Source organism: Abrus precatorius, unplaced genomic scaffold, assembly GCF_003935025.1.
Source record: "Abrus precatorius isolate BTA unplaced genomic scaffold, Abrus_2018 Scaffold10, whole genome shotgun sequence".
In the NCBI taxonomy this organism is placed as follows: domain Eukaryota; kingdom Viridiplantae; phylum Streptophyta; class Magnoliopsida; order Fabales; family Fabaceae; genus Abrus; species Abrus precatorius.
Genome location: NW_020874292.1, coordinates 6,093,910 through 6,109,100, shown reverse-complemented (window position 1 = coordinate 6,109,100; position 15,191 = coordinate 6,093,910). Strand labels below are relative to the sequence as shown.

Here is a 15,191-nt window from a genome sequence, read left to right as displayed (position 1 = left end):
ACGATCCATGATCAACTTTTATAGTTTTGGATAAGAATGAAAACTATCCTCAAATTAAGAGGTTTACATGGATACAAGAATATATAATTCAGCTAGAACGAGCTTGATCTCAGGAAAGGAAAATGCCATATATGTATATATATAGATGCATGTTTAAAACTATCCAAACCCACATGCTCTATAAATCTTTCGTATGCATGTAGTGTTTGCTCCGTTTCTTACATCAATAAGACAGACATTAATTAACGATTTTTAATTTGTAATCGATTTTCAAATATGCTTTGAATACAAGATTTAAAACAAACTGTGTTAAAAACAATTCTTTAATTGTATTCAAGTACCGTTTGGCTAGCGCATTATGTCTTGTGGAGACGCTAAAAAGTATAATCTGAGGCAAAAGTTAATTCAGATTTTGTGTATAGTTAGTGTTTAAGCCCTTTCCAAATGCAATTGTCGTTGCTATTTACAGGCTTGGAAGTTCGTTTCAACTCTGCAATTCTGTTCGCCATGCACCCTAAATTGTGTTTATTATTGAGAGTGTATGGTTTGTTGCTTATCATGAGGTTAAATATTTTATGCCAGTATATGTCAGATCTTCTTTCTTTCTATCTTCTCTCTTCTTTTTGCTTCCTTGAGATCGCGCATGACTCCATGTTCAAGCTGAATATGCATGTAAACTTGCTTGACACCACGTTTTATTCAATTCCAGAACGATAAAAGTTTATTATGAACAGTAATGTTGATTTTCAAATTTCTCAAAAAGAAATTTGCTTTTAGTCACGCCTCTCTCTTCCTTTATATTCCGTTTCTTTTATTTTTTTTTCCATCCTTTTTCGTTATATTTACATCTCTGATCATTTTTTTTTCTCTCGTTATTTTTCTTTTTTCCCAATCATTTCACACCTTACAAGAGAAGGGTGAGACAATCATTACCTTTCTCAAAATTTAGTGCAACTGAATTATACTTGAAATTTTACTGTAAAATTTGACAAAAGTTCATTAAATAAATAAATTCAAATTGAAAATTTCACTTAAATAAGTCAAATTTAAATTTTATAAAATTAAGATTAAAACTCATAAATATATTATATATGTTTGTACAATCCAAAAAAAAGTGGTAATTTTATTTAATACATTTATTTGGTAAATTGTAATTTTCTCTATATATTATCAAAATTTTATCTTTTACACTTGCGTCATCTTTATTAATACAAAACCATATTTTACTTTTTTTTACTTTATTTTTATCATAAAAAATATTTATTAAACAATAAATTATCAACATTAAGAAATAATTCAATGAAAATATTTACTAAATAAAAACATATATAATCAAGTCATAAAAAAATCAAATAAATAAAAATTTAATTTAATTATTTTAAATAAATAGTTTATTTAAATATATGATACAAATTTGAGTGACTATTTCTTTCTCAAGAAGCCTAAACTTCAAGTATTTAGTTTAACTTGACTCATTTCGCACACTTAATTCAATCAAGCCTATATTTATCTTGGAATAGTGACAGAGAGAAACGGTAAATAAGTTTTATATGAGAAAAAAAGTCAAAGAATGTTAACTATTAAATGCAAGATATATAAAGCATAAAATCATAATGATTTTTTTTTAAAAAAAGCGTTTAGTGGGAGTTTTAATTTTGAATTTTTTAAAACTTCATTTTGGATTTCTAAGATCAGCTTATTTCATATTAGGTGTCTAGGTTCTGTGGCATGTAGTTGGCCTTGGGCCTTAGCTATATAAGCTATACAAACATTCGTCCATTGTGTGTTGTTAGATCCAAAATGGCCAACTGATCAGGACCACTACCCTGAAGTTTACCTCTCTTCGTAAAGAGTTTGAAATCCACACGACTTATATAAAGAAAGTGCCGTATATTACACGAAGGCACCGACTTTGTTTAACTTTAATAAAATCAAATTAAGCCCTTAAATTCCGTCGCCATAGATAATTCATGGATTCAAGTTTTCTTTTATTAAGTCAGGGATGTCCTTATCATTTTAAATTAGACTTAAATTTAACTAGAGAATTGTTTTAGCCTTTATAACTGACTATATTTACAATTTTAACAAGTTTCATGTTTTTTGTTTCTGAGGTATTAATGTTATCATTTATAGCGTTTTGGAACAACTTCCCTGTGTCTTTATACCACTGCAGGTCCAGTTAAATGACAAACCATGGAGTACCCATGGATCATGGAACTGTTTTTTCTTTATCTGAAACCTAGATCAGGTAAGGCCCTGAGCTTCCTCACCCCATAAAACCGAAAAACAAATTGGTCTAACAGGCACACACATGAAGCTTCTTTAAAGTCTAATATTGTGAAATCTTGCATTAACAAGATACAGGATTAAAGATATAGGATGCTGTGCTTTGCTGTAAAGCGCAAGAATCAATAAAAAAGGAATGGGCCAACCATGTGAATCAGTGAATGGTTGAATATGTGCGTGTTTGACTGAAAGGTTTGAGAAGAGCTTCAATATCAGTAAAACGCATAATCATCAAGAAATGCCTCTATATCTGAAGAGCAATGATCTCATTGGTATGAAGAACATATACAGAGCAATAAATATATCCATCTCAGCTACCTTTTATATGTCTCTAAATAACTAAAAGATTCACGTCGGATCACCTTGTTGCACTCCATTGAGGGAAGATAATTGATGCAGTATTATGACATAACTGGCTGCAGCAATAATTCTCATCCTGCTCACCCACGATAACTGCTGCGGGCTATCCTACAGTGTACAATATCTTTGGTAACATGTCACGTCAATTTTTCAAATAATAATAATACTAGTAGTAGCAGGGGTAATAGGTTGGTAACCAGGAACGAAACCAGAAACTATCGTTAAGGGTGATCAAAGTTGAATTTCTTTTTTACGCTGTATATCCCGCTAACTTATTGAGCTATTTCGTAGGAACATTATCGAAGTATTTTTTGTTTTTACAGGAAAAGGAAAAGCAACGCTACGACCTACCAATATATATATATATATATATATATATATAGGCAAGAAGTCAATTCTGTCCGTTTTATACAGAGTTAAGCTTAACATAAAAATTTTCTTCTCTCAAAATATAATTAATGAAAATATCTTAATTTCTGTAAAAAAAATTTAAATTTATCTAATAATAACATCATACTTGTGAAAGTAGCACTATTTTTAATATTAACTAGACATTTGTTTTCATACATCCTATCTAATAATAAATCTTTTTATATCTTTCATTCCAAAATAATTAAAGTCAAGTAATTTAGCATTGCAATAAGGTCTATAAAAAATATTATTATCAAAGTTTATTATAAATTGTTATATATAACTTTTTAATTATTATTCAAAGTTGAAAGTTTTAAGTGAGAGAAGAGGAAATTATTTGAGATATAAGAGAGGCTAAAAGAAGGGAGAAATAATCAAAGTTAACCAAAAAAAATTTATTAATTTTGAATATATTTAAAAACTTGACTTTATAGGAAGTTTCTTATGTATCATTGAATTTTCTTAGGATTTTATGTTAGTTTCCTATGTTTAGGATAGTTTATGAGTGTTTGTTTTTAGTTAGTTTTACGTTAGTTGTTAGTTTTCAAGAATTTTTAGCTTTCTAGTAAATTTTATATAAATTTTAATTTTTATTTATAAGAGTTAATAAAGCTTGAACTAAGTTAAAGAGCAAATAAAGTTGAAGTTAAAAGATTTACAGGACTTTTGAAAAGTAACAAGTGAATTAATAAATTAAAATTATATGTTATAAATGTCACCTTAACCACACAAAAGAGTAGACGTGTGTGGCATTAAAGTTCACATAATTATTAAAGAGATTTTTCTTTTATTTTTATTTTTTCTTATTTTTTTTACATTTACGATGTTTAACTAAAATCTCCATGTCATGTATGAATAAATCTTATTTTGAATTTTGAATAAATTAATTCATTTTCTCTTTTTAATTGGTGTAATTATTTCTATTTTAATTGATTCTTTTGAATTGGTCTCTTGAGAGAGAATTTAAGATTTAAATATATGGTTAGAAAACTTAAATTAAATTAGATTTGAATAAATTTTTCAATAACTTGAATTTAAGAATACGATTTGATCATTAAATGATTGCTAATAATTTTTTATGTTTATATTACTTACTTTACTTAAAATTATTTAAGGGGTTGAGAATTTTAGTTTGAGTAAAGGGCAGGTATTAAGGAATTGGAATTGAATTTTAACATTGAGAGAATGTGAATTATAGTTGAAAAATAAACTAATATACGTGATAAGAGAATTAAAAAGATTCTAAACCAAATATTTATCTTTATTATCTTATTTCAATGGAAAATTTATGTGTTCTTAAATTTATATTTCATACTTCAATCTTTATTTTTATTTAATTTATTATTTTGAAAAAGAAAATTAAAAATTACAAACATAATTTGTCATAAAAAATATACTTTAATTAGTGCATTTATCATAATTTTAATTTATATTATGTAAAATCACAGAGGATTTATAAATTTTTTTTCACATTTATAATTTTAATCTCTGTATATTTTTATTGTTCAATTATTGTAAAAATAAAAAGTTTAATCTATGAAGCATATGTGCTGATCCATCTAATATTACTTTACAACAATTATTATTAATGCCTCTTGTTAGAATGGTCGAATGTAAGAATAATACTTATAATTAATAATTGATAAAAATAACAATATAATTCATCTTAAAAACGGGTCACTTAAAAAAATAGTTAAAGAATAATTAATTTTATGAATTCTTGTAAGTATTTTTGGCCTTCTCCGTTTGTTATATAACCCTTATACACTTCAACAAGATAGTTTGGAGCCTTTCAACAAATAAAATAGCCATTTCTACATAAATTAATCACCATAAAATTTTATACCAGACATATTAAAATATCTTTATCATCACATCCTTGGTTCAAAAATATCAACACAGTTTATTAACTTCTTCTCAAAATTCTTTTCCACAAGGTTTTGAAAAAAGTTTTCATATCTTCGTTATCCTGTTAAAATATATAGAATAAGAGCTGGGAAAGAGGGAAGGTTTTAATGGAATAAGCTCGGATATTTTCTTTCTTACATTAGAATAATGATATTCCCCTAAGCTTTACATTTATATATCTTATTAAGTTAATACTTTTTGCTGAAATATAATCATTGTGTTTGAGATATCAGCAATATAAAAAGAACATGATCAACAATTAAGCAAATCATTTAATTTTTTTACAAGACTAGAATATAATATTAATTTCATTTTTAAATGTAATAATATTAAATAAAGACAAGAGCATAATATTAATCTCATATATGAGTTAAAATGTAAGATTTATTCAAAAATTTATATATATAAATAAATACATATATTAAGGCAAGTTCCTCACTGGTTTATGTAGCAAAATTGCTCATTGTTGTCCTCTTGCAGCTGAATTATAAAAAATCTACTTTAGTTGACAGTTGGTTGCCAAAAGTGACTCAAAAGAGTCATTGCACTTAATTATGTACATTCAACATCTCTCATCTTCTATTTGGTTTAATAAATAGCATTATAAATTTGCTAAATTCCATTAAATTTATTAGGTTTGACTATACATTTATGGAAGCTATCTCTTTACTTATTTTGATGTAGCTCCTTCATCTCTACTTCTTTTTTTCTATCTTAATGTTATTAATATTTGAACCCATAGGGTTGCTCCCTAATTCCTCATGTGTTTTGGACTTTTAACCATGTTGAATAGAAAAAATTGTAAATATTAATCAATTTAATCTTAAATTTATGCACATTTTACTTTAATTTTTGATATTTTAAAAATTATTTATTTTAGTTATTTATTTTTTTGGTCATTTTATATATGTTAAAAAATAAATAAAATAAAATTTGTTTTATATTATTAAATATTAATTAAAATTTTGTAAAATTTAAAACTAAAATAATATATGTTTATAATTTAAGAAATTAAAACGATATTTACTAAAGAATTTATATACCACATTAAACTTCCATTGCATATGTAAGTGTTCGTTTAACATCATTATAACGAATCTAAACAACTTAGGGGAAATATAATGTGAAATTTGTATAAGTACCAAATAATCTATAAATAAATATAAATATAGAACCAAATGATTATTTATTTTTCTCATGTTATTGCTGTATTAAGGAATGGTTATGGTTTCATTGCATACTGTAGAAACGAATCGGGCCGAAAGAGCTAGGGTAGTTTTAAAAAGTTGGGCCCATGAAAATAGTTGAAGGGCGTGTGCTTTTCCAATAAGCCAACGAGCATCCCTCTCTTTTCCGCTCTTGCACGCAAGCTTCCATGGTTATGGTATGTCTCCGCTTCTCTTTACTCAATTCAATTTACCAAATGGTTTTCAAACTCCAGATCTCAACACCACTTTATCTGCTTCTACTATTACTACTGGCTCTAATTTTGGTGTATGCTTTTTTCATTTCATGTTTCTTCCCAACGAAGTTGCACTGTGTAGGTTTTTAAAATAAATAAATAAATAAAATTGAAATGGAATGGTTCAATTTGGATTTTGATAAGCTTAGTTGACGATTCTGAATTCATAGGAGAACACGGGGAATTTAGACGCGGCAATAGAGCAGTTGCTGAATGTGGAAAAGCATGCGAGGCTCGCCGGCGACGTCGCCGCCACCAGAAACGCCGTTACGGATATTTTACGACTATGCTTCGAAGCTCGTGCGTGGAGAACCCTCAATGACCAGATTGTTCTCTTGTCCAAACGACGTGGTCAGCTTAAGCAAGTAAGGGATCACTCTTTGCTTTCCTTGTAGATATATAAAAAATGTGCAGGTGTATTTTAGTTCGCTTTAACATTGGTAAAATTGTATTGTATTTAAAATTTATATTGTGTTGTTACCTGCTAGTTATCGTGTATTAACCATTTGGTGTATTATATAATGGGTAATAATATAGGGTGGATGAATTATGGAAATTTTGTTCCAAAAATCAATGGAACATACCCAAGTAGAAAAAGTTTAGGTGTGAAATATGTTTTAACTTGTCATTCTTTTGGCAACAACTGTGCATGCCAGGACCTTGTAGATTTATTATATTAGACAGTTAGAGTAGACATTCTGTAGAACACGTATCTTTAACCACTTATAATTTCATTTCTTATGGTTTGTTTGGAGAAAAAATTGCTGGACTGCATGCTTGAATACAAGAGTATTAGTTCCCTTACCTTTAGAGGTTGGTTCAGTGGAGTAAAATATTTTGGGTTCAGTTTGCAATACAATGTTGCTAATAAAATTGATCCGGTAATTGTTCTACTACCCATATTTTTATCCCTATAATCTATAAACTGAACCATGCAATTTTCACCCTCGTTTTTACCCCTAGACTAAATTAAACATAGATATATTTTTTATTAGGTCATCTGCATAGCTTTTGTATTTGACAGCTTATAATCTAACTGCCTAGAGTTGAGGTTTTATCTAGCTGTCCTTGTAATTATACCAGAAACACAATATGATCGTTCAGTCACAAGCATATTCTTTGTACACAGGCTGTGACATCAATGGTCCAACAGGCTATGCAATATATTGATGAGACACCAGATCTTGAAACTCGTATAGAACTCATCAAAACCTTGAACAGTGTATCTGCAGGAAAGGTGAGTATGTAATGTTTTCACTATCCATTCCTTTTAATAGTCTGTCTTATATGATGTATGTTTAATGTTGATTGACCAAGTTCTGAACTAGAGCAGTTTTAATTCAGTATTAAGAAATTATTAGGCAGTTATGCTTATATTAATTTCGTATTAGGCAGCTAAAGGTTATAGGATTACAGTTGTAGTGACATATTGGTTGTGTGCTAGACTCATAGAAGGAAATTAAGGTGTCAGATTGGCATGGCAACAGGGTGGGTTTGCTCTCCCTGCCCCACAAAGAACAGGACAGGTTTGGGGATGGGTTTAGGGGATGAAAGAATGAAAAATTTAAACCCAACTCCATTCCTATCAGGTTTGGGGAAAGCAGTGGGGAACTCACCCTACCTTTTTTTCTTTCTAAATTCAATTTACTAACTTACATATTTTTAAATAATTCATATATCAAGTACATTCTAACTCAAATAATATTTAAAATATTATTAGACAACAAGAATCTTAATAATAAGAAACTTAAGAACTATATTATATGTTTAGTAAAATTTGTGATTTCAATCCTAATTCATATATATAGAGAGGGAGAGGTGTTTTGGGGGGGGGGGGGGGAACAGGTTTGGGGCCAGGGAAGTAGTTACATCCCCAACCATCCTTGATTTTGCAAATCAAGAAAAACTTGAACCAAAACCCTATCAAAGAAGCTTTTCCCTGTCAATATCAAGTTAGGATCGGACAGCTACCTACCTACTGTTTCAGATGTAACTGTCATGCCTCTGGTTAAGCAAAAATAGTCAATTAATGGATGGAGAATATCCTGCTGGAAATTCTAACCATGTTAGTCAACCATACAATCAAGGGCTTTTCAAGACACATCTATCTAGCCTGGAAGATGGGGATTCAGATGGGTTTACAAAGGCAATGTAGAAAATGAAAATTTTGATTGGCAAGATCCAATTAGCTGGCTGGCCAGGGCTGAAAACTATTTTGAAATTCAAAAGGCTAAACCAGAGGTCAAGGTGTCCTTGGCCTTCATTTGTGCAGACGGGACTACTATAAACTAGTTTTAATATTTGAGGAAGAGACTACCAGAGATGACATGGGAGGTTTTAAAATTAGAATTATTGAAAAGTTTTTCTAGTAGTGGAACAGAAAATCCTTGTAAACAATTAGCAGCCTCGCATCAAACTGAATCTGTGGTGTTTGTGTGTTTGTGCAGCAATATGATATGTTATTGGTCCAATTTACTGAGATTCCAAAAGAATTGGCTTTAGGATATTTTATGAATGGTGGCTAACCATTTGGGCCAATTCATAGGTGTCTTGAAAGGAAGAGTGCTTATTTTGGGGGCAGTTGACGATGGGAGAGAAGTAGGGAAATTCAAAGGGGTTGAATTGATGAAACCAAATTTAAATGCTGATATGCAAAGGACAGTTTCCTTACTTCAGCCTTGTGGACAGGGGTGCTTCTATAGCAGGAGGCATTGATAGGTCAGGTTCTGAATTGAGCAGTTATAATTCTGTATTAGGAAGTTATTGTTATATTAATTTTTTATTAGGCAATAGGCAGTTATGGGTTATGGGTTGAAAATTATGGTGATAGATGTAGGTTGTGTGACAGACTTGTAGAAGGCAATTAAGGTGTTAGATTGTTATTTGTGTTTAGAGGGAGGAAACTCCCTGTTAGGGGAAACCCTTTGTTGATGTTTGTACTCAATTCTGACCTAAAAGATGTATTTTTTCTATGTCATTCAGAATTCACCATGTTTATTTCTTGAGTCAAACAAATGTTTTATTGTACTGTTTGTTAGATATATGTTGAGATTGAGAGAGCTCGGTTGATCAAGAAACTTGCAAAGATTAAAGAAGAACAAGGGCTTATAGCTGAAGCTGCTGATTTGATGCAAGAAATTGCGGTCAGTGTGAATTTTAAATGTTGTGATGGCTTTTATTACATGTCTTTGGTTTTTGTATGTAACTATTTAGTGCAATTAGTTGTCAGTCGACTTAAGCAAATGGTTTTCTCAACAGGTGGAAACTTTTGGCGCCATGGCAAAAACTGAGAAAATTGCATTCATTCTTGAACAAGTACGGGGCACTGTAACCTATCCTTCAGTAATGACATTAATTATTGGCCTCTAATTTCCTATGATACAATTTAGTTGCTGATTTGAGAATCTTGTGCATTTAATTATGTAGGTTCGTTTGTGTCTAGACCGCCAAGATTATGTTCGTGCACAAATACTCTCAAGAAAGATTAGTACAAGGGTATTTGATGCTGATGCTTCAAAGGAAAAGAAAAAGCCTAAAGAAGGTGATAATGTTGTTGAAGAAGCTCCTGCAGATATACCATCTCTACCTGAGTTGAAGCGGATCTATTACGAACTAATGATTCGGTAACTGATTCTGTACTTGCACTTGCTGTTGTCTAGTTTTGCTTGTTCAGTCTGCCACCTAGTGTGGGGGTGTTAAAATTTTGATGTTGTACTGTTACATAGTTATCAATAGTGCATAGCACTGCTATTATAATCTTAAACCACTAAAATTCACTGGTGGATACATCCTTACTCCATCATGCATTACTATTTGTGATAAGTGCTTTTCAATCTTTCTTTCTCATTCTTGTTAATTAGATCTAGGGAACTATAATTCATTGGTTGACCTGGGGATCTGGATTATGTACCATAGATAAAAAGAAAATTGAAGTCTCTGGTTTTCTTTGCTGTTGCCAAGTGTTTTGTTTTTTTTTTTTATGCTTTAGTTGGTTTGATGGTCTCGAAGGAAAGGAAAGGAGTTTGTTTAAGCATTGAACGGTACCTTGTTCTAGATATACCACTGTAGAGGGAACAGAGTATATTTCAAGCCCTTCACTTTCCATGGGTCTCTAAGGTTTTCTTTGGATTAGTTTTTTACTTTTTGGGGCTTCTCTTTTCCTTATAAGTAGAGGCTCCTCTAATTGGCTTCTGCAAAAGCTCTGTTTGTTCATTAAAAGAAAGGAGCTTGTGTTTTTAAGGGCTTTTTCAATGTTGTGTTTGAGGTGACTTCTCCTTTTAAGGAGAATGGAAACCCAAAAAAAGTTGGGTCAAACATTACCTAATTTAAACTCCATTGAGGATAGATAGACTTGGAGATGAAAACTGACAAGAATTCACTTGTTTCTTTATTGTACGATTTAAAAGATAAAATGGTAAAACCACAAGGGATTGTTGAGGTAAGCATGGGATCTGTAATTAGGCTTACAGTCAAAGTTGAAAATCCTCCAATTTTTAATGTTGCTGGCACCTTGCAATCATGCACCATGGCGGAATGGCATGCTGGATTGTGGACAACAGCATGAAAGGAGCATGGGGTGGCAGTTTTGGCATGGTGACTGATGGCAGCCACAATGCATGTGGGATCCGTGAGGAAAAATACAAGATTTAGGGGTTCTCCATTTTAGAATTGGCAAGTCACAGCCCAGCTGTTCACATGACTTTTATTTTGAAAAGTCATACACTCTTCCCACTACATAAACAAGGATTCCCTTAGTCGCTGTCCACCGCTAAGTGCTAATAACTTGCATTTAGTATAGTTTCATAAATCTTGTTTATGTACCATGTGCAGTGCTTTGCTTGTGTTTTTGTACTTTGTACATGCGAATCTGATAAAGTTTAGGTGAATTGGCCTTGTTGGATATTCTGTTCAATGCTTGTTAACCATGAGTTACTGACTGCCTTTTGAATTTGTTGCCATGATTCAAAATCGGTTTCAATAATATAAATATACTTTTTACATTTGTGGTTGTTTGATTTGCCTTGATGCTGCATTCTTTTGATGCCTTTTTCCTGATGATGTTTGCATGCTGATCATAATTTTTTTTGTTGGTTTATTGTGGTCTCTTTTTATTGTTCAAGGTATTTTTCCCACAAAAATGATTATCTTGAAATTTGCCGTTGCTACAAGGCAATTTATGAGATTCCATCTGTCAAAGAAAATTCCACCGAGTGGATTCCAGTAGGCTTTCCTTGTCTTTATTTGACTTATCTGTTATTGTCAGATTGTGTCTTTTTTCACTAAATATTTTCCATACATGGTAGATCCTTAGGAAAATATGTTGGTACTTGGTTCTATCACCACATGATCCAATGCAGTCAAGCCTTCTCAGTTCCACCTTGGAGGATAAGAATCTATCTGAGATTTCAAACTTTAAGTATGTCTCTCTAATCTTGGTCTCCCATGCCGTGCTGTGTTTTGATGTTCTGATTATGCTTTCCTTGTCATTTGATGCACCTATTATATATCATGCTGTAGGTTATTGTTGAAACAGTTGGTCAATATTGAGGTTATCCAATGGACAACTCTTTGGGATACATACAAGGAAGAGTTCGAGAATGAGAAAAATTTTGGAAAATCTTTGGGTGAAAAGGCAGCAGAAGATCTGAGGGAGAGAGTAATTGAACATGTAATTTGCTTACATTATTATATTTCTTCCGTCCCCTTCTTCCCATCAATTGGCTTGGGTTGTATTGTATATGTCTTATTTTTCCTACATATTGATTTAGAATGTGATCATTAATGTGGAATGTTCTTGTTACCATGTCAGAATATTCTTGTTATATCAAAATACTATGCAAGGATTACTTTGAAGAGACTTGGAGAGCTTTTGTGTCTCAGTGTTCAGGTTTGTAATGCTAGTTATGATTATGTGCTGAAAATTTTACTGTGTAAATAATTGTTTTTAATGGGTTAGGGCATGCCTCTATAGTGTTTCAGATAAATAGCCAAGTTCTTTCCCAACAGCCAGTGGGAGAGAAAAAAAAGGGGGGGTCTGCTTTGGTATTTTTGTGTTGAATGCTCCTTTAGCCTTTAGTAGTTCATTTTCCACCTCAAACTGGTCATTTTGTTGTTTCTTTGAGTTACATATATGATTATAGATGCTCAACCATAGTAGTCAATCTCCGATAGTGGCGCAGAGTGATCAACTCCAAAAATGCTATAACAGGATAGCAAGATGACTGCCATTCTAAAGACAATAAAAACATAGAAGGAAAATAAATCAAAAAGTGTTCAGTCACTGTAAAAAGCTCTAATGCAAATGGCCTCACTGGAAAATGTCTCACTAGCAGCTAAAAAAATTCTACATCTGGTCGGAAATAGTTTGGGTTACATCGGAGATGAAGACAACAGAAAAATGTCTCTGCTCAGGTTAGAAATAAGTTGGGTTTTGTCGGAGATAAAAAAGATGACCAGAACTTGGCCAAAAATGGTCAAGAAAATGACACTGAATATGGAGGACGGAGCAAGAGAATGAGAGAACAGAGATGAAATTAGGGTTTAATCTTGACTTGCAAAGATGGAAAAGCATTCCAACTTTCAGAAATATAGGGGGTAGCGAAATCCCAAGATTGACCCCCTTAAAAAGCGTTCCAACTTTCAGAAAGTGAGGGCAAACATGCCCTTTTTTCTCCTATTTGACATATGAAAGGGGAGTGAAATCCCAAGATTGCTCTCCTTAAAAAGCATTCCAACTTTTAAAAAGGGAGGGCAAACTTGCCCTTTTGCCGTAGGATGAAACAGCGGCCACAACGGCTGCGATTTGCTCCAATTTTTGCTGCAATTTGCCCCGTGACACGCAATGTGACGAGAATGGAATAGGGGCACCCAGCCGCTATCACATAGCGGCTGCTATTAGCTACTATGGTCTCAACTGTTCAAATGTTTATCTTTTAACACAAAGATCCTAATTAATTCTACTTGCGAAATTTCAGGAAGCTGAGAAACATCTTTCAGATATGGTTGTGTCCAAGGCATTGGTGGCGAAGATTGATAGACCCATGGGAATAGTCTGTTTCCAAACAGCCAAGGATAGCAATGACATTCTTAACTCATGGGCAGCAAATGTGGAGAGACTGCTTGATCTTGTCGAGAAGAGCTGTCATCAAATACACAAGGAAACTATGGTGCATAAAGCTGCGTTGAAGGTCTAAGAGCGTCCATATCACTAACAAAAAGTTACAGGTACAGCTTTTGTTCTCTTCACCGCAAATTTCCTTGTAAGTTATTTTTTGAAGAGGGAATTGCTGACAGGTGAAATAGTGAAATAGATTTTGTAATACGTGAAAGTATCATGATAGTTCATTTGTGAAGTTTTTCCTTTATTATCAAAATGCTTCCGTTTCTGATAACCGCAGGTGAACCCCCCCATTATAGACGTGATTTTGGACTGAAGCTGGCTTAACAGAATGTTCATTTGTCTGACCTAATTAGGTTAGTGAGGAATTGCATTAAACAATGATGCCTTTTTTTTTTCTTTTTTCATTTTATATGTTGTCAAAATGCAATCGGGGTAGAACTAGTTATATGCTTCTTAGCGTTGTATACTAAAGGTACATTCCTTACCACCGACTTATGTCGGGATCCTAAACGGTCTTATTTGTAGGTCAGTGGGAAGAAATCGAGTGCTAACATTCTTTTGTCTGTTTAATTCTCCCCAATTGCTTGGGTTTTATGAGGTGCATTTTCTGTTGTCTGATTTCAGAAATTTGGAGTTTCTTAAAACAGTTGGCCCGGGGGATGAGAAATTTTTTAATTTTAAATTAAAAGAATTATGTATCGTTTACGATGATAAAATAATGATTAATACAGTAATTTTATATAATTCATCATTTTTATATCTTTTATTTGGAAAATTTATTAAATTTAAATTATTTATTCAAAATAGAAAATCCCCCCCCCCCCCCCCCTTTGGCGCGCTTTTCAGAACCCCTATTCCCGGAATCGCAGTGAACATGTGATTGTGTCCTAACGAACTTCCGGATATAATAATTCTTTATCAGCGTTGCAATTATCTTGCCCTGGGACCGTTACGCCTGGCTCTGGACGATTGGAGTTGCAGATCCTGGACCCTACAAATATGTTGGTTACTAATTTGAATGGCCTTAATGGTGAATAGGGTGATTCGTGTGACGAATACTGCCGAAGTAGACAATTAATGGAACTTTCCATTAAATGTGGATGTTATTATGAAAAATAATTTAAAAGGTCAAAATATGACTAAGCTTTAACTCATCATAAAGGCAAGTGTCATTTCGTCAAATAATATTTAAGCTTCTTAATAAATGATAGAGTCAATAGTCTTGTAAAGAAGTTATTATTGCCTAAACGGCTATCTATTCCTTGCTCAAAATTATCATTGTTTTCGGTGTTTTACACGCCATCGAGCTCTTAGGTGTGAACGTGTGGCTTAAGTGTAGAGTGTATTCTCTCCTTCGATTGTGAGAGGACGTGTAAAGTTCAAAAGGAAGCTTTAAGGTGAAAATTGGTTTCGAGTTACGTTGCTCAGACGCCAGGAAGAATTATATTGTAAGGCTCTGCGATCCCTGGTTCACACTTCTTTATTTGTATTCGTATGTGTTGTAAGTGATCTTACTTAACGTGTGTTGTGTGTGTAGGTGTGCTTTGCCTCGAATAATTCACTACTCGAATCTTCCTTTTCGAACTAATTGTTGCTTACGTAGTAGAGCAACGTTGAATATATCCCCATAGTAGTTAACCTCAG

At 32.3% G+C, this 15,191-nt stretch overlaps 1 protein-coding gene across 2 annotated transcripts; it reads left to right on the top strand.

Annotated features, from left to right (window-relative positions):
• The first annotated feature begins 6,180 nt into the window (after positions 1 to 6,180).
• Positions 6,181 to 14,168, top strand: LOC113871484 (26S proteasome non-ATPase regulatory subunit 12 homolog A-like). Of its 2 annotated transcripts, none has more exons than XM_027508581.1 (12): positions 6,181 to 6,349; positions 6,598 to 6,792; positions 7,557 to 7,664; positions 9,466 to 9,570; positions 9,686 to 9,742; positions 9,854 to 10,050; positions 11,548 to 11,647; positions 11,731 to 11,843; positions 11,945 to 12,095; positions 12,237 to 12,314; positions 13,402 to 13,651; positions 13,825 to 14,168. In XM_027508581.1, the coding sequence occupies exons 1-11, from the start codon at positions 6,341 to 6,343 to the stop codon at positions 13,618 to 13,620; spliced, it is 1,332 nt and encodes a 443-aa protein (XP_027364382.1). In that variant the 5' UTR covers positions 6,181 to 6,340; the 3' UTR covers positions 13,621 to 13,651; positions 13,825 to 14,168. The 2 variants fall into 2 exon arrangements, with proteins under 2 accessions (XP_027364382.1, XP_027364388.1); XM_027508587.1 differs by lacking the exon at positions 6,181 to 6,349 and adding an exon at positions 6,392 to 6,505.
• Positions 14,169 to 15,191: the final 1,023 nt, after the last annotated feature.